Here is a 22,922-nt window from a genome sequence, read left to right as displayed (position 1 = left end):
GAAAGAGTCATTTTTGCCCTCTTCAAGCCTGGTTTCCCATCCTACCTCAAAATGATTACCCGGAAGTGGATATCTTAAGTGCTTTTGGAAAGAGAAAAGTTATCTGATTACTTCAGATTACTCATCTATAAAGTGGTTATAACACCACCACCAATAATAATAGCAGTGATAATTAATAGATGAATAAGCTGATATATTGCGTATGATTTATATGGAGGAAGATACAATAAGTTCTAGAAAGACAAAGAAAAATCATGACAAGCATATTACATAACGAAAAAGAAATCCATAGATATTAATGAAAACTGGGGTATGTGGCAAGTATCAAAGCCTAATGAATTTACTAACAAATGACATTCTGTACCATCCATGCAATATTATGAAAGTGAATGTTGCCCACTCTATTTTAGTGAATACTATTAACCAAAAAACACGATAGAGGTGATAGAGGTGAATGAATTCCTAGCCAATGCATACAGACAGAGAAGGTTTATCAGTAAAAAATGCATAACAAGCAACAGAATGCAATAAGTGTGGAATGTATAGGTAGCCACAACATATATAGACAAGTATTTCAATGAAAAGCGGTACGAAGCAGACAGCAAAATAATAAGGGTAAAAGAGTTTCATGATTGTGCTCATTCATATTTTTACCCAGCAAGTAACAGATATTAAGCCTAGGAGAAATATATATTTCAATGAATATAGCTCATATAGTAAGCAGAAAGGAAGCTTAAAAAGTATCAAGAAGGTTTTTGTATTTATCCTAGAACTTAGATTAGAATCATCTTCAACATCCAGGAAGATGACATCCCAAAACCTCAAAAAACCATCATCCCTAGAATCCAATAAAAAACGATTTTCAAATGTCAGAAAATCCAAAGGACTCCACAATATTGTTTTCGATAAATGTGGATGTTTGTTTGTTTGTTTCTTCTGCCGCGCCGCGTGGCCCTGGCCGTGAAAGCACCGAGTCCTAAGCACTGGACCGCCAGGGAATTCCCTAAATGGGGAATTAGAGATGTGGGGCTTGACTTTTTCTTTTTCTCCTTCGGTAGCTAAGATCTACAAGCGAACGATGGCTGTTGATCAATGTGCTCTCTGTGTTAGGAAGGAAATAACTGTAAAAATGAAAAGCAACCTTGCCTTAGAACCTACATATCACACAAAGGAACTAGTCCTTCTGATTCAATTTAGAAGATATCATGTAAAATGTTTAACTGGTAAAATGTCTACCTAGTTTAAAAGTTAGAAAGAATAAAACACTGAAAAGCAACCCCCTAGAGAACCACTTTGGTTTCTTGTTTATAGGAAGCATCATTTCCAAAACATATTTCTAAAATGTTTATATTCAAAACTGTCAAGCGCCAACTGTATTCAGAGAGGCAATAAAAGAAAGAAAACGGAGTATGACTTTTCTGATAAGCTGCCTTTCCTGGTGATCCCCTGTTCTGGCCTGACTTTCCTTCTTAGTCTGTTAATGTAAGGATTTGCTACCATCAACTTTGTTTTGCCCTGCTCTGAGCAGATTTCCCTCTGTGCTGTTTCTGCTTTAATTTAAAATCTTTGGTTCCCATCAACATTCCATTGCAAAGTACGTTTTTCTTGAGAGCTCCTCTATGCTTTCCCTCTTCATTCTTATATTTTTTCCCATCTCTTGGTTCCTGTTGGCCTGTGCTAATGAAAACAATCCTCAACTTCCTTACGTTTGACTCTGTGCCTCCCTATATAGCCCAGTACTCCATCCTCTCTCCCTATTCTCTCTTTTCAGCTGGTCGCAATACTAGTGGGGGGAGACCATTAGAGATGAAACATCTTGGTATACATTGCTAGTTTTCTATGTCACCTGGCTTTTCTATGTTTCTGTTGAAACCCTCTTGAGAAGTCTCTGATTTCATTTTTTCTCCATGGGTACCCTTTAAGGCTCAATACTGGAAAAGAAGGGGATCAGAGTGATCAACCCAATGTGGTAGCCTAACGTAACAGATAAGGAAAGCAGCAGGCTTTGTGAGACAGTCAGCGATTTGTCCAAAGTCACACAGATAGTAAACGTCAAAGTCAAAACTGAAATTAGGTCTCCAGACTTGTAGTTCAATACTTTCCCTCATTATTCCATGCTATTTTGAATCTCCTACTCAATTTAGGGGCCAAAGAAATCGAACGCAAAACTTTCCAAAGTTTCTTTTCTTACCTGACATGGTCAGAGAAGAGGAACCATCAACTGCAGGTACAAGGGCTGAGGAGACAACACTAGAGGATGTCTGAGTGGCTGCAGCTGAACGGCGCACGTGTCCAGTCCAGAGGTCACTGGTTACTGGTCCAAACAGCTCCACGGAAACCCCAAGACTCTACCAAGTGGTAGTAGGTTTGGTAGGAGAGTGATGTCACAAAGCAGGCAGTTGAAAGGTATGAGCTAGCCAGTAGGGAGGTCCGATCCCCAACAGGAAGGCGGGGTTGGGTGAAGAGAGTGTAGGAGAGCTAAAACAACACCTAAGTTTCTGAGCTCTGGGGAGGAAATCCTAGAAGACAGATTTACCTCTCCCAGGCTCTTCCATTAGGGAAATCATTGCAACGTTTCTTACAGACGCTCATTAATATAATTAACTAACAGTTACTTATATTCTACAGAGTATTCTATTTTATGTATCATATACTTAGAGCTATATAGATGTTATTTAATTAATAATCCTTAGGAAGGAAAGAGCCATCTAGTTTGAACTATTACAGTTGTTCTGAAATCATATGTGTCTACTGAGTGAGCTGATAGCAGCTTTTAAGGAGCAAAAGTAGGGATTAAGAAGCTCTTTTTGTAACTTGGTTCAAGAGTAGGGTGAAGTTTGTTGAGTGTACCTTGTGGAGAATGTTGTGGTCCAAGGCTCTTCTCTTGGAGTTTCTTCTCCTTGACTCCTACCTTCCTTGGGCTGGGCTAGGCTGGGGGCCAGGTTGGACTTGCGACTTAACATTTCTCTTCCGCTTTCTTCTTCTTTTTTTTTTTTTTTTCTTTTCCTTCCATTATGGGCATTGCTTCTAGGACAAGCCTTGATCTTGCACTGGATGTTACTTCCTGTCAACTTCCAGCAGCCGGAGTCTTCTTTTCAGTGCTTGACGCTTCACGAAATCGACTCTGCCCGTTGGCAGCAAATACCAGAGAGCTAGGAGACAGAGCTGGTTGCAGACCTTTCCTCTTCCAGCCTTTGGTTGCAATTGTTTTGCCCGTAATTTGCTAGCTCCAGTTCCTTGGGCCACACAGGTATCCTGCCATCCAGCTCTTTTTCTATGTGAGAGACGTTCTGAACACTGTCCCTTTTTCTTTGCACAGAAGTATATACAGTGTGGCAGTTACTGTAATCTCCTCCCCCTTGCAAACAGCCACTCTCGAATCTTGGACCTCTAGGACTCTCTGTCTTGCATGCTTGGGTGCAAGGCCAAGCAAAATGAAGAGGAGAATAATTAGAGAAAGAGGAGGACATTGGTGGAGAATTGGGAGCAGGTAAGGTGAAAGGGCACAGGAGAAAAGAGATGCATGTAGATTTTTTGGTTTCTGCGGGAAACAAGTTGACACACTTGGGCCTCATTTTGTATTCACAGAACAGAGAGTTAAAGATATAAGTAGCTAGAGAGTGCAGCAACTGCCATGAAGTCTGTACACTGAAGAGAACAGTCTCACATCTAGTTTTCATTTTGTTTTATGTCATAGTACCTTATTGATAGCATTCACTGGTGTGTTTGTAGAATACAGATGTGTTCAAATGCTCTGGTTTTGTCTACATGGCTATTTCCTTGTCCTATTTGTAAGGAATCCAACATTGTAAGACATATTGCATGTTTTTTCTCTTGACGATCGTTGACCTTGAAGCGTCATGAACTAAGTTGAGCTGTTGGATTTTGTGGAGAAACTTTCAAAAGGGTCTGTGAAAAAGGCATTGTGGTGAGTCGCATTATGCACCCGAGCGTAAGGAGCAGATACCTGCCACCAGCCCAACTTGGCCTGGATTGCCTCTGTTTTAGTTCCCCCGGTTAGTGCTTTTCTCCCTAACCACTCTTGTGACTGTGATCATGTGAGTAAGGGCTGAGTTGCTAATGATTTCTGTGTGAGGTAAGCTGGTTTGAGGGAGGAAATCTATGGACCTAGTCATTTTCCTTGGTGGTAAGCTTTCAGGGGTGCAAAGATTGATCTTCCTGGGGACTTTTCTGGTCCCAGGAAGATAGCGCATAGATGGGACCTCCAAAGGCACACACTGAATCTTTAGGCCTGTTTTTCCTATTAGGAGATACGAGTTTCTTCACTGATGGGGATGATGCTTATCTGAGAAGAAATTGTGAAAGGTGGTGTAGTATAGAGGTGTGGCTTAAGCTTTTAAGTTTTCTTCAAGGTTTTTCCCCTAAGCTTCCTACTTCAGACGGCCTACTTACATGATACTAGTATGTGATGTCAGGCTAACAACTTCCTAAATATACCTGCAAGCCAGATCAGTGTCTCTTTTCTCTGTATTCCCATGGAAATCAAGGGTCCCGCCGAATTTTCCATCGAAACAGTTGATTTGTGTTGTCTCTAGGAATGCTGAAGGGCGTACCGTTGCTTCCTAACCGGTGTCATTTGGGAGAGCTACCTCTGTACGTTCAAATGATTAACTTTGAGACTTTGCTCATGTATGCGGTAAACCCTTGAATTCCCTAAGACCTTCCTTTCCTCCATCTCATACCCCATTAAGCCCGCTTCAGTTTATCTCCTGCATTTCTTTGGAATCTGTCAGCTCTTCCTCAACATCCTAATACTGAACTTGCCTGTCTGTTGCGACTAGGTCCTAACTAGTGTCCATATATCTTGTTTCCTTCCAATCCATTCTTCACACAAGAAACCTTCAAAGCAAGTTGGAACATTGCTCATAAACATCGCTCACAAACATTGTTTTGAGACTAGAAAACACAGTGTTGGCCTTTACGACTCTGCGTGGTCTAGAGTCCTCTCTGCTTCTCTAGCCCCATCTTGTGCCACTTGTGCCCTCACTTTCTATGCTTCAGATACACTGAATTAACCGTAGTTCTCACTCATCTGACAGAAGTCAGTTCAGATATTATTTTTCACCGTGATTCCTCGCATTAAGGAATTTGATGATCAGGTTTTGTATGAGGACTAAAACTAAACTGGGAAGTGGAAGAATTGAGTTTCAACTGTTTCAGTCAACACGCATGTATTAATGATACCTACGTAATGAACACCGGGCTAGGTTTCATGAGGGATCCAGAAGTTCTGGCCATCTCTGGTTTTGGATATCCCTTATTTGTTGAGACCTTTGCGTTGTCTGGTTGCCTTTTGTCTGTTTTCCAGATGGGAAAACAGGAACAAGGGAAGTATAGGTTATTACTAGGTGGGGTTGAACAAGCGGAGCAGCAAACTGCAAAGCAGAAAGAAGAGGGACGTACTCTAGAGGGATATGATTTCCATTTTCAAGGCGCCTGCATCCTGTGCAGGGAGACAGCCTAACATAAAATGTGCCTAACAACAAATATATTGACTTCTTACTAAAAATCTCCAGTTCATGTAACCAAGGGGTTTATACCTTCTCCTTTAAAAGTGATATTCCTGGGACTTCCCTGGTGGTCCAGTGGTGAAGACTCTGCGCTTCCAATGCTAGCAGGCGTGGGTTCAATCCCTGGCTGGGGAGCTAAGATCCCACATGCTGCGCAGCCAAAGAAATGTTTTTCGAAAGTTATATTCCTGTGTTATTGAATTTAGTGGTTTAGATTTTGTTTTAATGTTAAGAAGATTTCAGTTTCTTTACCAGGAACAAACAAAACATAATGTAAAAATAGTTTCCCAGAAACGATTTCCATCATTCTCTTCTTCCCTTTCTCCCGCAGACTGGTGTTTCATCTTGACAAGCTCTCTGTTATTCCATAGGAAAGCTGTCTGGCTTGGAGGTTGCAATCCCAGGGAATTTTTCATCACCAGGGAAGTCTCCATCACTACAGAGGGATCAAGGGAGAAGTCAGTCCCTGGTAAGTGAGATGCTCCCCCTAAAGACCAACACAGCAGTCGTGTACCTTTCAAGGGGTTCAGGGGCAAGCTGGGCAAGGCATTTCTACTAACTCTTCTTAAGGACCATAGACAGTGCCCTATGCTACGAGGTAAGCGGTGACTGTTGTAATTCTCACTGGTGATCATTTCCTGTCACTGATTCTTGGCTTTCTTTGTATTTCATAGGACTGTTATAAGTCCAATACAAAATGAGTCTTATTTTTAAAACACTGAAATCTTTTACAAAGCCTAGCATTCTCATCTAGAGTCCTTTCAATTCTCCCCACTTTCCTGAGAGGCTAAGAACACTTCACACCATGAACTAGGAGAGGGGGTAGAGCCCTTTCTGATGAAATGTATCAACAAAGACAGAGTCTTAGCCTGCTTGCTCTCTGGACAGGCTCTCGGACCACAAGGTCTTAAATCCTGGTATAAATGAAGGAAGTGAGGACAGTTCAACTGGCACTCTCATAACAAGAGTTCTGAAACACCTTCCAAAGAGACTATAGCAGTAGATGAGGGAAGGGAGTGCCACAGTGTGGTATAGTACAGGGGGAGTGATCGGCTACAGCAGTGAAAAATGTGGTACCTATTGGTGTGCTCTCGGGGTTCTTGTACATGTAGCATAGATGACCTTTACAGTGGCCCTCCCACCTTCCCTCCTGCATGAGGTGTTCTTTTCTTTTTTTTTTTTTTTAAATTATGTTTATTTATTTATTTATTGTTTGAACTTCTTTATTCTACGTATTTATTTTTTTGGCTGCACTGGGTCTTCATTGCTGTGCACGGTTTTTCTCTAGTTACGGCTAGCGGGGGCTACTCTTGGTTGCGGTGTGCGGGCTTCTCATCGCGGTGGCTTCTCTTGTAGCGGAGCATGGGCTGTAGGCGCGTGGGTTTCGGTAGTTGAGGCTCACGGGCTCTAGAATGCAGGCTCAGTCGTTGTGGCACATGGGCTTAGTTGCTCCACGGCATGTGGGATCTTCCCAGACCAGGGCTCGAACCCGTGTCCCCCGCATTGCATTGGCAGGCGGATTCTTCACCACGGCGCCACCAGGGAAGCCCTAGGTGTTCTTCTATAGAGTCTCAAAACAGAGGGCACTGAGCGAAGGTAGTGGTTATTAAAGGCTCAGGATCTAAATTCTACCTGTCTCTACACCACTTCCCAGCTGTCGATTTGACCCCATTTTTGAACGCCGACCTCATTCTTCAACTTTCTCTGCCGTTTGTATACTCACCTTGAAAACTTGTTTCTGTGATGCGTTGAGCAGGCACAGGGTGGCAGATTGCAGAGGGGGAAGCTGGTGGTCGGATATTTGTGGGCTGAGTCTCCTTTAGTCCCATTCCCATTTCTGGTTGCACAGAGGCCCTACTTCCTGTGTGTGACACAGAGCCATAGGATTTCAGGCAGGAGCCAAGTTCTCCATACAGTAAAGACCCCAGTGTGCCTTGGTTATAGTAATCTACCTGGCTTCCTTCCTGGTAGGGGAAGTGACAGGCGGCTATGCCCCTGATTTGGAATCTGAGACGGTGTTCCCTGAGCAAGGCTGGCAGAAAGCGATGGATAGAGAGGGACCATGCTATTGGCGTCTGAAGTTTTATCATACTGGGCTGCCATAAACACGGAGGAAGCAGCTGTGTGCCGGTCAGTGAGTGCCAGAGTAAAGTCTCCGAGTGAAGAAGAATTCTTTTCAGTGCTTCCTGTGATGTCCCACTCAAGAACACCTGGATAGGAAGGAGCTGAAGTGGAGATCTGGCTGTGGTCAGTAACTCCAGATAACCTAGTCGTGCTAGAATGTTGGTAAAGGTAGGCACTACCCATGAGTGTCTGGAAAGAGGTACCGGTAGCCGATGCCGAACTGACGGCAGGGGCAGAGACTCTGGAGAAGTTGCAGACACTTCGTGTTAGGGAAGTTGCATTGCGCACCACAGGAAGAGAATGCTGCAGAGAATTCAGAGTTCCAAGGAGAGATGGATTTTGGAAATTTTCTGGAAGAACAAGAGGCTCATGAAAAACTCAGGGAGGTTGAGAAATTCTCAGTCCGTTTGAGGAACAGCATTATCTTAAGGTTCTTGCTATCAGGACACCTCTACTATCAATACTTCCTGAGAAACCCAAAATCAGACAGTTAATGATGGCTGTGAGGACTGAGCAGTTTTCCAGTCTTCTGTATTAACTGCCTGTGCTCCCATCTTGGGCGCGGATGGGCAGAAGAGCCAAGTGGTATGGTGCAGACATTGTTCTCTAGGCTGGAAGCAACCTTCTCCCTGCCCTGTCTTTCCCTTCAGCCTGCACTCGTATTGACCTCTATGCTACTTCCTAGACTGGAAGCATTTTAGAACTAGGAGGCCCTTAGAGAACTTCGATTTTCTCAGTCTCATTTCGTGAGTAAGGAAACTGAGGCTCAGAGAGGTCGGGTTGACTTGTTCAAGTTCTCTCATTATGTTAGTATCCTTACCAGGTTTCAGAACCTCAGTATCCTGACTTCCTTGCCAGGACTCTACTCTGAGCATGATACTGCCAGAAAGCAGGAGAAATAGAACTTATAATATAGGCATTTTTTTTGTCCATTAGAAAACAGTACGGCTATTACCATTGTCGTCTTCAGGGTCTCCCTTTGCTTGTACAGTTCCCACGCTATTACCTAGAGTTGACGTATAGCTCAGTCCAACTGGTGAATTGAAAGAGTCATTTTTGCCCTCTTCAAGCCTGGTTTCCCATCCTACCTCAAAATGATTACCCGGAAGTGGATATCTTAAGTGCTTTTGGAAAGAGAAAAGTTATCTGATTACTTCAGATTACTCATCTATAAAGTGGTTATAACACCACCACCAATAATAATAGCAGTGATAATTAATAGATGAATAAGCTGATATATTGCGTATGATTTATATGGAGGAAGATACAATAAGTTCTAGAAAGACAAAGAAAAATCATGACAAGCATATTACATAACGAAAAAGAAATCCATAGATATTAATGAAAACTGGGGTATGTGGCAAGTATCAAAGCCTAATGAATTTACTAACAAATGACATTCTGTACCATCCATGCAATATTATGAAAGTGAATGTTGCCCACTCTATTTTAGTGAATACTATTAACCAAAAAACACGATAGAGGTGATAGAGGTGAATGAATTCCTAGCCAATGCATACAGACAGAGAAGGTTTATCAGTAAAAAATGCATAACAAGCAACAGAATGCAATAAGTGTGGAATGTATAGGTAGCCACAACATATATAGACAAGTATTTCAATGAAAAGCGGTACGAAGCAGACAGCAAAATAATAAGGGTAAAAGAGTTTCATGATTGTGCTCATTCATATTTTTACCCAGCAAGTAACAGATATTAAGCCTAGGAGAAATATATATTTCAATGAATATAGCTCATATAGTAAGCAGAAAGGAAGCTTAAAAAGTATCAAGAAGGTTTTTGTATTTATCCTAGAACTTAGATTAGAATCATCTTCAACATCCAGGAAGATGACATCCCAAAACCTCAAAAAACCATCATCCCTAGAATCCAATAAAAAACGATTTTCAAATGTCAGAAAATCCAAAGGACTCCACAATATTGTTTTCGATAAATGTGGATGTTTGTTTGTTTGTTTCTTCTGCCGCGCCGCGTGGCCCTGGCCGTGAAAGCACCGAGTCCTAAGCACTGGACCGCCAGGGAATTCCCTAAATGGGGAATTAGAGATGTGGGGCTTGACTTTTTCTTTTTCTCCTTCGGTAGCTAAGATCTACAAGCGAACGATGGCTGTTGATCAATGTGCTCTCTGTGTTAGGAAGGAAATAACTGTAAAAATGAAAAGCAACCTTGCCTTAGAACCTACATATCACACAAAGGAACTAGTCCTTCTGATTCAATTTAGAAGATATCATGTAAAATGTTTAACTGGTAAAATGTCTACCTAGTTTAAAAGTTAGAAAGAATAAAACACTGAAAAGCAACCCCCTAGAGAACCACTTTGGTTTCTTGTTTATAGGAAGCATCATTTCCAAAACATATTTCTAAAATGTTTATATTCAAAACTGTCAAGCGCCAACTGTATTCAGAGAGGCAATAAAAGAAAGAAAACGGAGTATGACTTTTCTGATAAGCTGCCTTTCCTGGTGATCCCCTGTTCTGGCCTGACTTTCCTTCTTAGTCTGTTAATGTAAGGATTTGCTACCATCAACTTTGTTTTGCCCTGCTCTGAGCAGATTTCCCTCTGTGCTGTTTCTGCTTTAATTTAAAATCTTTGGTTCCCATCAACATTCCATTGCAAAGTACGTTTTTCTTGAGAGCTCCTCTATGCTTTCCCTCTTCATTCTTATATTTTTTCCCATCTCTTGGTTCCTGTTGGCCTGTGCTAATGAAAACAATCCTCAACTTCCTTACGTTTGACTCTGTGCCTCCCTATATAGCCCAGTACTCCATCCTCTCTCCCTATTCTCTCTTTTCAGCTGGTCGCAATACTAGTGGGGGGAGACCATTAGAGATGAAACATCTTGGTATACATTGCTAGTTTTCTATGTCACCTGGCTTTTCTATGTTTCTGTTGAAACCCTCTTGAGAAGTCTCTGATTTCATTTTTTCTCCATGGGTACCCTTTAAGGCTCAATACTGGAAAAGAAGGGGATCAGAGTGATCAACCCAATGTGGTAGCCTAACGTAACAGATAAGGAAAGCAGCAGGCTTTGTGAGACAGTCAGCGATTTGTCCAAAGTCACACAGATAGTAAACGTCAAAGTCAAAACTGAAATTAGGTCTCCAGACTTGTAGTTCAATACTTTCCCTCATTATTCCATGCTATTTTGAATCTCCTACTCAATTTAGGGGCCAAAGAAATCGAACGCAAAACTTTCCAAAGTTTCTTTTCTTACCTGACATGGTCAGAGAAGAGGAAAGATCAACTGCAGGTACAAGGGCTGAGGAGACAACACTAGAGGATGTCTGAGTGGCTGCAGCTGAACGGCGCACGTGTCCAGTCCAGAGGTCACTGGTTACTGGTCCAAACAGCTCCACGGAAACCCCAAGACTCTACCAAGTGGTAGTAGGTTTGGTAGGAGAGTGATGTCACAAAGCAGGCAGTTGAAAGGTATGAGCTAGCCAGTAGGGAGGTCCGATCCCCAACAGGAAGGCGGGGTTGGGTGAAGAGAGTGTAGGAGAGCTAAAACAACACCTAAGTTTCTGAGCTCTGGGGAGGAAACCCTAGAAGACAGATTTACCTCTCCCAGGCTCTTCCATTAGGGAAATCATTGCAACGTTTCTTACAGACGCTCATTAATATAATTAACTAACAGTTACTTATATTCTACAGAGTATTCTATTTTATGTATCATATACTTAGAGCTATATAGATGTTATTTAATTAATAATCCTTAGGAAGGAAAGAGCCATCTAGTTTGAACTATTACAGTTGTTCTGAAATCATATGTGTCTACTGAGTGAGCTGATAGCAGCTTTTAAGGAGCAAAAGTAGGGATTAAGAAGCTCTTTTTGTAACTTGGTTCAAGAGTAGGGTGAAGTTTGTTGAGTGTACCTTGTGGAGAATGTTGTGGTCCAAGGCTCTTCTCTTGGAGTTTCTTCTCCTTGACTCCTACCTTCCTTGGGCTGGGCTAGGCTGGGGGCCAGGTTGGACTTGCGACTTAACATTTCTCTTCCGCTTTCTTCTTCTTTTTTTTTTTTTTTTCTTTTCCTTCCATTATGGGCATTGCTTCTAGGACAAGCCTTGATCTTGCACTGGATGTTACTTCCTGTCAACTTCCAGCAGCCGGAGTCTTCTTTTCAGTGCTTGACGCTTCACGAAATCGACTCTGCCCGTTGGCAGCAAATACCAGAGAGCTAGGAGACAGAGCTGGTTGCAGACCTTTCCTCTTCCAGCCTTTGGTTGCAATTGTTTTGCCCGTAATTTGCTAGCTCCAGTTCCTTGGGCCACACAGGTATCCTGCCATCCAGCTCTTTTTCTATGTGAGAGACGTTCTGAACACTGTCCCTTTTTCTTTGCACAGAAGTATATACAGTGTGGCAGTTACTGTAATCTCCTCCCCCTTGCAAACAGCCACTCTCGAATCTTGGACCTCTAGGACTCTCTGTCTTGCATGCTTGGGTGCAAGGCCAAGCAAAATGAAGAGGAGAATAATTAGAGAAAGAGGAGGACATTGGTGGAGAATTGGGAGCAGGTAAGGTGAAAGGGCACAGGAGAAAAGAGATGCATGTAGATTTTTTGGTTTCTGCGGGAAACAAGTTGACACACTTGGGCCTCATTTTGTATTCACAGAACAGAGAGTTAAAGATATAAGTAGCTAGAGAGTGCAGCAACTGCCATGAAGTCTGTACACTGAAGAGAACAGTCTCACATCTAGTTTTCATTTTGTTTTATGTCATAGTACCTTATTGATAGCATTCACTGGTGTGTTTGTAGAATACAGATGTGTTCAAATGCTCTGGTTTTGTCTACATGGCTATTTCCTTGTCCTATTTGTAAGGAATCCAACATTGTAAGACATATTGCATGTTTTTTCTCTTGACGATCGTTGACCTTGAAGCGTCATGAACTAAGTTGAGCTGTTGGATTTTGTGGAGAAACTTTCAAAAGGGTCTGTGAAAAAGGCATTGTGGTGAGTCGCATTATGCACCCGAGCGTAAGGAGCAGATACCTGCCACCAGCCCAACTTGGCCTGGATTGCCTCTGTTTTAGTTCCCCCGGTTAGTGCTTTTCTCCCTAACCACTCTTGTGACTGTGATCATGTGAGTAAGGGCTGAGTTGCTAATGATTTCTGTGTGAGGTAAGCTGGTTTGAGGGAGGAAATCTATGGACCTAGTCATTTTCCTTGGTGGTAAGCTTTCAGGGGTGCAAAGATTGATCTTCCTGGGGACTTTTCTGGTCCCAGGAAGATAGCGCATAGATGGGACCTCCAAAGGCACACACTGAATCTTTAGGCCTGTTTTTCCTATTAGGAGATACGAGTTTCTTCACTGATGGGGATGATGCTTATCTGAGAAGAAATTGTGAAAGGTGGTGTAGTATAGAGGTGTGGCTTAAGCTTTTAAGTTTTCTTCAAGGTTTTTCCCCTAAGCTTCCTACTTCAGACGGCCTACTTACATGATACTAGTATGTGATGTCAGGCTAACAGCTTCCTAAATATACCTGCAAGCCAGATCAGTGTCTCTTTTCTCTGTATTCCCATGGAAATCAAGGGTCCCGCCGAATTTTCCATCGAAACAGTTGATTTGTGTTGTCTCTAGGAATGCTGAAGGGCGTACCGTTGCTTCCTAACCGGTGTCATTTGGGAGAGCTACCTCTGTACGTTCAAATGATTAACTTTGAGACTTTGCTCATGTATGCGGTAAACCCTTGAATTCCCTAAGACCTTCCTTTCCTCCATCTCATACCCCATTAAGCCCGCTTCAGTTTATCTCCTGCATTTCTTTGGAATCTGTCAGCTCTTCCTCAACATCCTAATACTGAACTTGCCTGTCTGTTGCGACTAGGTCCTAACTAGTGTCCATATATCTTGTTTCCTTCCAATCCATTCTTCACACAAGAAACCTTCAAAGCAAGTTGGAACATTGCTCATAAACATCGCTCACAAACATTGTTTTGAGACTAGAAAACACAGTGTTGGCCTTTACGACTCTGCGTGGTCTAGAGTCCTCTCTGCTTCTCTAGCCCCATCTTGTGCCACTTGTGCCCTCACTTTCTATGCTTCAGATACACTGAATTAACCGTAGTTCTCACTCATCTGACAGAAGTCAGTTCAGATATTATTTTTCACCGTGATTCCTCGCATTAAGGAATTTGATGATCAGGTTTTGTATGAGGACTAAAACTAAACTGGGAAGTGGAAGAATTGAGTTTCAACTGTTTCAGTCAACACGCATGTATTAATGATACCTACGTAATGAACACCGGGCTAGGTTTCATGAGGGATCCAGAAGTTCTGGCCATCTCTGGTTTTGGATATCCCTTATTTGTTGAGACCTTTGCGTTGTCTGGTTGCCTTTTGTCTGTTTTCCAGATGGGAAAACAGGAACAAGGGAAGTATAGGTTATTACTAGGTGGGGTTGAACAAGCGGAGCAGCAAACTGCAAAGCAGAAAGAAGAGGGACGTACTCTAGAGGGATATGATTTCCATTTTCAAGGCGCCTGCATCCTGTGCAGGGAGACAGCCTAACATAAAATGTGCCTAACAACAAATATATTGACTTCTTACTAAAAATCTCCAGTTCATGTAACCAAGGGGTTTATACCTTCTCCTTTAAAAGTGATATTCCTGGGACTTCCCTGGTGGTCCAGTGGTGAAGACTCTGCGCTTCCAATGCTAGCAGGCGTGGGTTCAATCCCTGGCTGGGGAGCTAAGATCCCACATGCTGCGCAGCCAAAGAAATGTTTTTCGAAAGTTATATTCCTGTGTTATTGAATTTAGTGGTTTAGATTTTGTTTTAATGTTAAGAAGATTTCAGTTTCTTTACCAGGAACAAACAAAACATAATGTAAAAATAGTTTCCCAGAAACGATTTCCATCATTCTCTTCTTCCCTTTCTCCCGCAGACTGGTGTTTCATCTTGACAAGCTCTCTGTTATTCCATAGGAAAGCTGTCTGGCTTGGAGGTTGCAATCCCAGGGAATTTTTCATCACCAGGGAAGTCTCCATCACTACAGAGGGATCAAGGGAGAAGTCAGTCCCTGGTAAGTGAGATGCTCCCCCTAAAGACCAACACAGCAGTCGTGTACCTTTCAAGGGGTTCAGGGGCAAGCTGGGCAAGGCATTTCTACTAACTCTTCTTAAGGACCATAGACAGTGCCCTATGCTACGAGGTAAGCGGTGACTGTTGTAATTCTCACTGGTGATCATTTCCTGTCACTGATTCTTGGCTTTCTTTGTATTTCATAGGACTGTTATAAGTCCAATACAAAATGAGTCTTATTTTTAAAACACTGAAATCTTTTACAAAGCCTAGCATTCTCATCTAGAGTCCTTTCAATTCTCCCCACTTTCCTGAGAGGCTAAGAACACTTCACACCATGAACTAGGAGAGGGGGTAGAGCCCTTTCTGATGAAATGTATCAACAAAGACAGAGTCTTAGCCTGCTTGCTCTCTGGACAGGCTCTCGGACCACAAGGTCTTAAATCCTGGTATAAATGAAGGAAGTGAGGACAGTTCAACTGGCACTCTCATAACAAGAGTTCTGAAACACCTTCCAAAGAGACTATAGCAGTAGATGAGGGAAGGGAGTGCCACAGTGTGGTATAGTACAGGGGGAGTGATCGGCTACAGCAGTGAAAAATGTGGTACCTATTGGTGTGCTCTCGGGGTTCTTGTACATGTAGCATAGATGACCTTTACAGTGGCCCTCCCACCTTCCCTCCTGCATGAGGTGTTCTTTTCTTTTTTTTTTTTTTTAAATTATGTTTATTTATTTATTTATTGTTTGAACTTCTTTATTCTACGTATTTATTTTTTTGGCTGCACTGGGTCTTCATTGCTGTGCACGGTTTTTCTCTAGTTACGGCTAGCGGGGGCTACTCTTGGTTGCGGTGTGCGGGCTTCTCATCGCGGTGGCTTCTCTTGTAGCGGAGCATGGGCTGTAGGCGCGTGGGTTTCGGTAGTTGAGGCTCACGGGCTCTAGAATGCAGGCTCAGTCGTTGTGGCACATGGGCTTAGTTGCTCCACGGCATGTGGGATCTTCCCAGACCAGGGCTCGAACCCGTGTCCCCCGCATTGCATTGGCAGGCGGATTCTTCACCACGGCGCCACCAGGGAAGCCCTAGGTGTTCTTCTATAGAGTCTCAAAACAGAGGGCACTGAGCGAAGGTAGTGGTTATTAAAGGCTCAGGATCTAAATTCTACCTGTCTCTACACCACTTCCCAGCTGTCGATTTGACCCCATTTTTGAACGCCGACCTCATTCTTCAACTTTCTCTGCCGTTTGTATACTCACCTTGAAAACTTGTTTCTGTGATGCGTTGAGCAGGCACAGGGTGGCAGATTGCAGAGGGGGAAGCTGGTGGTCGGATATTTGTGGGCTGAGTCTCCTTTAGTCCCATTCCCATTTCTGGTTGCACAGAGGCCCTACTTCCTGTGTGTGACACAGAGCCATAGGATTTCAGGCAGGAGCCAAGTTCTCCATACAGTAAAGACCCCAGTGTGCCTTGGTTATAGTAATCTACCTGGCTTCCTTCCTGGTAGGGGAAGTGACAGGCGGCTATGCCCCTGATTTGGAATCTGAGACGGTGTTCCCTGAGCAAGGCTGGCAGAAAGCGATGGATAGAGAGGGACCATGCTATTGGCGTCTGAAGTTTTATCATACTGGGCTGCCATAAACACGGAGGAAGCAGCTGTGTGCCGGTCAGTGAGTGCCAGAGTAAAGTCTCCGAGTGAAGAAGAATTCTTTTCAGTGCTTCCTGTGATGTCCCACTCAAGAACACCTGGATAGGAAGGAGCTGAAGTGGAGATCTGGCTGTGGTCAGTAACTCCAGATAACCTAGTCGTGCTAGAATGTTGGTAAAGGTAGGCACTACCCATGAGTGTCTGGAAAGAGGTACCGGTAGCCGATGCCGAACTGACGGCAGGGGCAGAGACTCTGGAGAAGTTGCAGACACTTCGTGTTAGGGAAGTTGCATTGCGCACCACAGGAAGAGAATGCTGCAGAGAATTCAGAGTTCCAAGGAGAGATGGATTTTGGAAATTTTCTGGAAGAACAAGAGGCTCATGAAAAACTCAGGGAGGTTGAGAAATTCTCAGTCCGTTTGAGGAACAGCATTATCTTAAGGTTCTTGCTATCAGGACACCTCTACTATCAATACTTCCTGAGAAACCCAAAATCAGACAGTTAATGATGGCTGTGAGGACTGAGCAGTTTTCCAGTCTTCTGTATTAACTGCCTGTGCTCCCATCTTGGGCGCGGATGGGCAGAAGAGCCAAGTGGTATGGTGCAGACATTGTTCTCTAGGCTGGAAGCAACCTTCTCCCTGCCCTGTCTTTCCCTTCAGCCTGCACTCGTATTGACCTCTATGCTACTTCCTAGACTGGAAGCATTTTAGAACTAGGAGGCCCTTAGAGAACTTCGATTTTCTCAGTCTCATTTCGTGAGTAAGGAAACTGAGGCTCAGAGAGGTCGGGTTGACTTGTTCAAGTTCTCTCATTATGTTAGTATCCTTACCAGGTTTCAGAACCTCAGTATCCTGACTTCCTTGCCAGGACTCTACTCTGAGCATGATACTGCCAGAAAGCAGGAGAAATAGAACTTATAATATAGGCATTTTTTTTGTCCATTAGAAAACAGTACGGCTATTACCATTGTCGTCTTCAGGGTCTCCCTTTGCTTGTACAGTTCCCACGCTATTACCTAGAGTTGACGTATAGCTCAGTCCAACTGGTGAATTGAAAGAGTCATTTTTGCCCTCTTCAAGCCTGGTTTCCCATCCTACCTCAAAATGATTACCCGGAAGTGGATATCTTAAGTGCTTTTGGAAAGAGAAAAGTTATCTGATTACTTCAGATTACTCATCTATAAAGTGGTTATAACACCACCACCAATAATAATAGCAGTGATAATTAATAGATGAATAAGCTGATATATTGCGTATGATTTATATGGAGGAAGATACAATAAGTTCTAGAAAGACAAAGAAAAATCATGACAAGCATATTACATAACGAAAAAGAAATCCATAGATATTAATGAAAACTGGGGTATGTGGCAAGTATCAAAGCCTAATGAATTTACTAACAAATGACATTCTGTACCATCCATGCAATATTATGAAAGTGAATGTTGCCCACTCTATTTTAGTGAATACTATTAACCAAAAAACACGATAGAGGTGATAGAGGTGAATGAATTCCTAGCCAATGCATACAGACAGAGAAGGTTTATCAGTAAAAAATGCATAACAAGCAACAGAATGCAATAAGTGTGGAATGTATAGGTAGCCACAACATATATAGACAAGTATTTCAATGAAAAGCGGTACGAAGCAGACAGCAAAATAATAAGGGTAAAAGAGTTTCATGATTGTGCTCATTCATATTTTTACCCAGCAAGTAACAGATATTAAGCCTAGGAGAAATATATATTTCAATGAATATAGCTCATATAGTAAGCAGAAAGGAAGCTTAAAAAGTATCAAGAAGGTTTTTGTATTTATCCTAGAACTTAGATTAGAATCATCTTCAACATCCAGGAAGATGACATCCCAAAACCTCAAAAAACCATCATCCCTAGAATCCAATAAAAAACGATTTTCAAATGTCAGAAAATCCAAAGGACTCCACAATATTGTTTTCGATAAATGTGGATGTTTGTTTGTTTGTTTCTTCTGCCGCGCCGCGTGGCCCTGGCCGTGAAAGCACCGAGTCCTAAGCACTGGACCGCCAGGGAATTCCCTAAATGGGGAATTAGAGATGTGGGGCTTGACTTTTTCTTTTTCTCCTTCGGTAGCTAAGATCTACAAGCGAACGATGGCTGTTGATCAATGTGCTCTCTGTGTTAGGAAGGAAATAACTGTAAAAATGAAAAGCAACCTTGCCTTAGAACCTACATATCACACAAAGGAACTAGTCCTTCTGATTCAATTTAGAAGATATCATGTAAAATGTTTAACTGGTAAAATGTCTACCTAGTTTAAAAGTTAGAAAGAATAAAACACTGAAAAGCAACCCCCTAGAGAACCACTTTGGTTTCTTGTTTATAGGAAGCATCATTTCCAAAACATATTTCTAAAATGTTTATATTCAAAACTGTCAAGCGCCAACTGTATTCAGAGAGGCAATAAAAGAAAGAAAACGGAGTATGACTTTTCTGATAAGCTGCCTTTCCTGGTGATCCCCTGTTCTGGCCTGACTTTCCTTCTTAGTCTGTTAATGTAAGGATTTGCTACCATCAACTTTGTTTTGCCCTGCTCTGAGCAGATTTCCCTCTGTGCTGTTTCTGCTTTAATTTAAAATCTTTGGTTCCCATCAACATTCCATTGCAAAGTACGTTTTTCTTGAGAGCTCCTCTATGCTTTCCCTCTTCATTCTTATATTTTTTCCCATCTCTTGGTTCCTGTTGGCCTGTGCTAATGAAAACAATCCTCAACTTCCTTACGTTTGACTCTGTGCCTCCCTATATAGCCCAGTACTCCATCCTCTCTCCCTATTCTCTCTTTTCAGCTGGTCGCAATACTAGTGGGGGGAGACCATTAGAGATGAAACATCTTGGTATACATTGCTAGTTTTCTATGTCACCTGGCTTTTCTATGTTTCTGTTGAAACCCTCTTGAGAAGTCTCTGATTTCATTTTTTCTCCATGGGTACCCTTTAAGGCTCAATACTGGAAAAGAAGGGGATCAGAGTGATCAACCCAATGTGGTAGCCTAACGTAACAGATAAGGAAAGCAGCAGGCTTTGTGAGACAGTCAGCGATTTGTCCAAAGTCACACAGATAGTAAACGTCAAAGTCAAAACTGAAATTAGGTCTCCAGACTTGTAGTTCAATACTTTCCCTCATTATTCCATGCTATTTTGAATCTCCTACTCAATTTAGGGGCCAAAGAAATCGAACGCAAAACTTTCCAAAGTTTCTTTTCTTACCTGACATGGTCAGAGAAGAGGAAAGATCAACTGCAGGTACAAGGGCTGAGGAGACAACACTAGAGGATGTCTGAGTGGCTGCAGCTGAACGGCGCACGTGTCCAGTCCAGAGGTCACTGGTTACTGGTCCAAACAGCTCCACGGAAACCCCAAGACTCTACCAAGTGGTAGTAGGTTTGGTAGGAGAGTGATGTCACAAAGCAGGCAGTTGAAAGGTATGAGCTAGCCAGTAGGGAGGTCCGATCCCCAACAGGAAGGCGGGGTTGGGTGAAGAGAGTGTAGGAGAGCTAAAACAACACCTAAGTTTCTGAGCTCTGGGGAGGAAACCCTAGAAGACAGATTTACCTCTCCCAGGCTCTTCCATTAGGGAAATCATTGCAACGTTTCTTACAGACGCTCATTAATATAATTAACTAACAGTTACTTATATTCTACAGAGTATTCTATTTTATGTATCATATACTTAGAGCTATATAGATGTTATTTAATTAATAATCCTTAGGAAGGAAAGAGCCATCTAGTTTGAACTATTACAGTTGTTCTGAAATCATATGTGTCTACTGAGTGAGCTGATAGCAGCTTTTAAGGAGCAAAAGTAGGGATTAAGAAGCTCTTTTTGTAACTTGGTTCAAGAGTAGGGTGAAGTTTGTTGAGTGTACCTTGTGGAGAATGTTGTGGTCCAAGGCTCTTCTCTTTGAGTTTCTTCTCCTTGACTCCTACCTTCCTTGGGCTGGGCTAGGCTGGGGGCCAGGTTGGACTTGCGACTTAACATTTCTCTTCCGCTTTCTTCTTCTTTTTTTTTTTTTTTTCTTTTCCTTCCATTATGGGCATTGCTTCTAGGACAAGCCTTGATCTTGCACTGGATGTTACTTCCTGTCAACTTCCAGCAGCCGGAGTCTTCTTTTCAGTGCTTGACGCTTCACGAAATCGACTCTGCCCGTTGGCAGCAAATACCAGAGAGCTAGGAGACAGAGCTGGTTGCAGACCTTTCCTCTTCCAGCCTTTGGTTGCAATTGTTTTGCCCGTAATTTGCTAGCTCCAGTTCCTTGGGCCACACAGGTATCCTGCCATCCAGCTCTTTTTCTATGTGAGAGACGTTCTGAACACTGTCCCTTTTTCTTTGCACAGAAGTATATACAGTGTGGCAGTTACTGTAATCTCCTCCCCCTTGCAAACAGCCACTCTCGAATCTTGGACCTCTAGGACTCTCTGTCTTGCATGCTTGGGTGCAAGGCCAAGCAAAATGAAGAGGAGAATAATTAGAGAAAGAGGAGGACATTGGTGGAGAATTGGGAGCAGGTAAGGTGAAAGGGCACAGGAGAAAAGAGATGCATGTAGATTTTTTGGTTTCTGCGGGAAACAAGTTGACACACTTGGGCCTCATTTTGTATTCACAGAACAGAGAGTTAAAGATATAAGTAGCTAGAGAGTGCAGCAACTGCCATGAAGTCTGTACACTGAAGAGAACAGTCTCACATCTAGTTTTCATTTTGTTTTATGTCATAGTACCTTATTGATAGCATTCACTGGTGTGTTTGTAGAATACAGATGTGTTCAAATGCTCTGGTTTTGTCTACATGGCTATTTCCTTGTCCTATTTGTAAGGAATCCAACATTGTAAGACATATTGCATGTTTTTTCTCTTGACGATCGTTGACCTTGAAGCGTCATGAACTAAGTTGAGCTGTTGGATTTTGTGGAGAAACTTTCAAAAGGGTCTGTGAAAAAGGCATTGTGGTGAGTCGCATTATGCACCCGAGCGTAAGGAGCAGATACCTGCCACCAGCCCAACTTGGCCTGGATTGCCTCTGTTTTAGTTCCCCCGGTTAGTGCTTTTCTCCCTAACCACTCTTGTGACTGTGATCATGTGAGTAAGGGCTGAGTTGCTAATGATTTCTGTGTGAGGTAAGCTGGTTTGAGGGAGGAAATCTATGGACCTAGTCATTTTCCTTGGTGGTAAGCTTTCAGGGGTGCAAAGATTGATCTTCCTGGGGACTTTTCTGGTCCCAGGAAGATATCGCATAGATGGGACCTCCAAAGGCACACATTGAATCTTTAGGCCTGTTTTTCCTATTAGGAGATACGAGTTTCTTCACTGATGGGGATGATGCTTATCTGAGAAGAAATTGTGAAAGGTGGTGTAGTATAGAGGTGTGGCTTAAGCTTTTAAGTTTTCTTCAAGGTTTTTCCCCTAAGCTTCCTACTTCAGACGGCCTACTTACATGATACTAGTATGTGATGTCAGGCTAACAGCTTCCTAAATATACCTGCAAGCCAGATCAGTGTCTCTTTTCTCTGTATTCCCATGGAAATCAAGGGTCCCGCCGAATTTTCCATCGAAACAGTTGATTTGTGTTGTCTCTAGGAATGCTGAAGGGCGTACCGTTGCTTCCTAACCGGTGTCATTTGGGAGAGCTACCTCTGTACGTTCAAATGATTAACTTTGAGACTTTGCTCATGTATGCGGTAAACCCTTGAATTCCCTAAGACCTTCCTTTCCTCCATCTCATACCCCATTAAGCCCGCTTCAGTTTATCTCCTGCATTTCTTTGGAATCTGTCAGCTCTTCCTCAACATCCTAATACTGAACTTGCCTGTCTGTTGCGACTAGGTCCTAACTAGTGTCCATATATCTTGTTTCCTTCCAATCCATTCTTCACACAAGAAACCTTCAAAGCAAGTTGGAACATTGCTCATAAACATCGCTCACAAACATTGTTTTGAGACTAGAAAACACAGTGTTGGCCTTTACGACTCTGCGTGGTCTAGAGTCCTCTCTGCTTCTCTAGCCCCATCTTGTGCCACTTGTGCCCTCACTTTCTATGCTTCAGATACACTGAATTAACCGTAGTTCTCACTCATCTGACAGAAGTCAGTTCAGATATTATTTTTCACCGTGATTCCTCGCATTAAGGAATTTGATGATCAGGTTTTGTATGAGGACTAAAACTAAACTGGGAAGTGGAAGAATTGAGTTTCAACTGTTTCAGTCAACACGCATGTATTAATGATACCTACGTAATGAACACCGGGCTAGGTTTCATGAGGGATCCAGAAGTTCTGGCCATCTCTGGTTTTGGATATCCCTTATTTGTTGAGACCTTTGCGTTGTCTGGTTGCCTTTTGTCTGTTTTCCAGATGGGAAAACAGGAACAAGGGAAGTATAGGTTATTACTAGGTGGGGTTGAATAAGCGGAGCAGCAAACTGCAAAGCAGAAAGAAGAGGGACGTACTCTAGAGGGATATGATTTCCATTTTCAAGGCGCCTGCATCCTGTGCAGGGAGACAGCCTAACATAAAATGTGCCTAACAACAAATATATTGACTTCTTACTA

General features: G+C 42.7%; 1 protein-coding gene across 1 annotated transcript in view; it reads left to right on the top strand.

The window, feature by feature from the left end:
* LOC130709334 (uncharacterized) overlaps positions 1 to 22,922 on the top strand; it is a 149,445-nt gene that overhangs the window by 90,953 nt on the left and 35,570 nt on the right. Inside the window, exons 10-11 of the mRNA XM_057557846.1 lie at positions 5,863 to 6,000; positions 14,561 to 14,698. Of these exons, the coding sequence (XP_057413829.1) occupies positions 5,863 to 6,000; positions 14,561 to 14,698 (276 nt within the window). The remainder of the gene's footprint in view (positions 1 to 5,862; positions 6,001 to 14,560; positions 14,699 to 22,922) is intronic.

Source organism: Balaenoptera acutorostrata, chromosome 12 (assembly GCF_949987535.1).
Source record: "Balaenoptera acutorostrata chromosome 12, mBalAcu1.1, whole genome shotgun sequence".
NCBI lineage: Eukaryota > Metazoa > Chordata > Mammalia > Artiodactyla > Balaenopteridae > Balaenoptera > Balaenoptera acutorostrata.
This window is presented reverse-complemented; position numbering and strand designations above follow the sequence as displayed.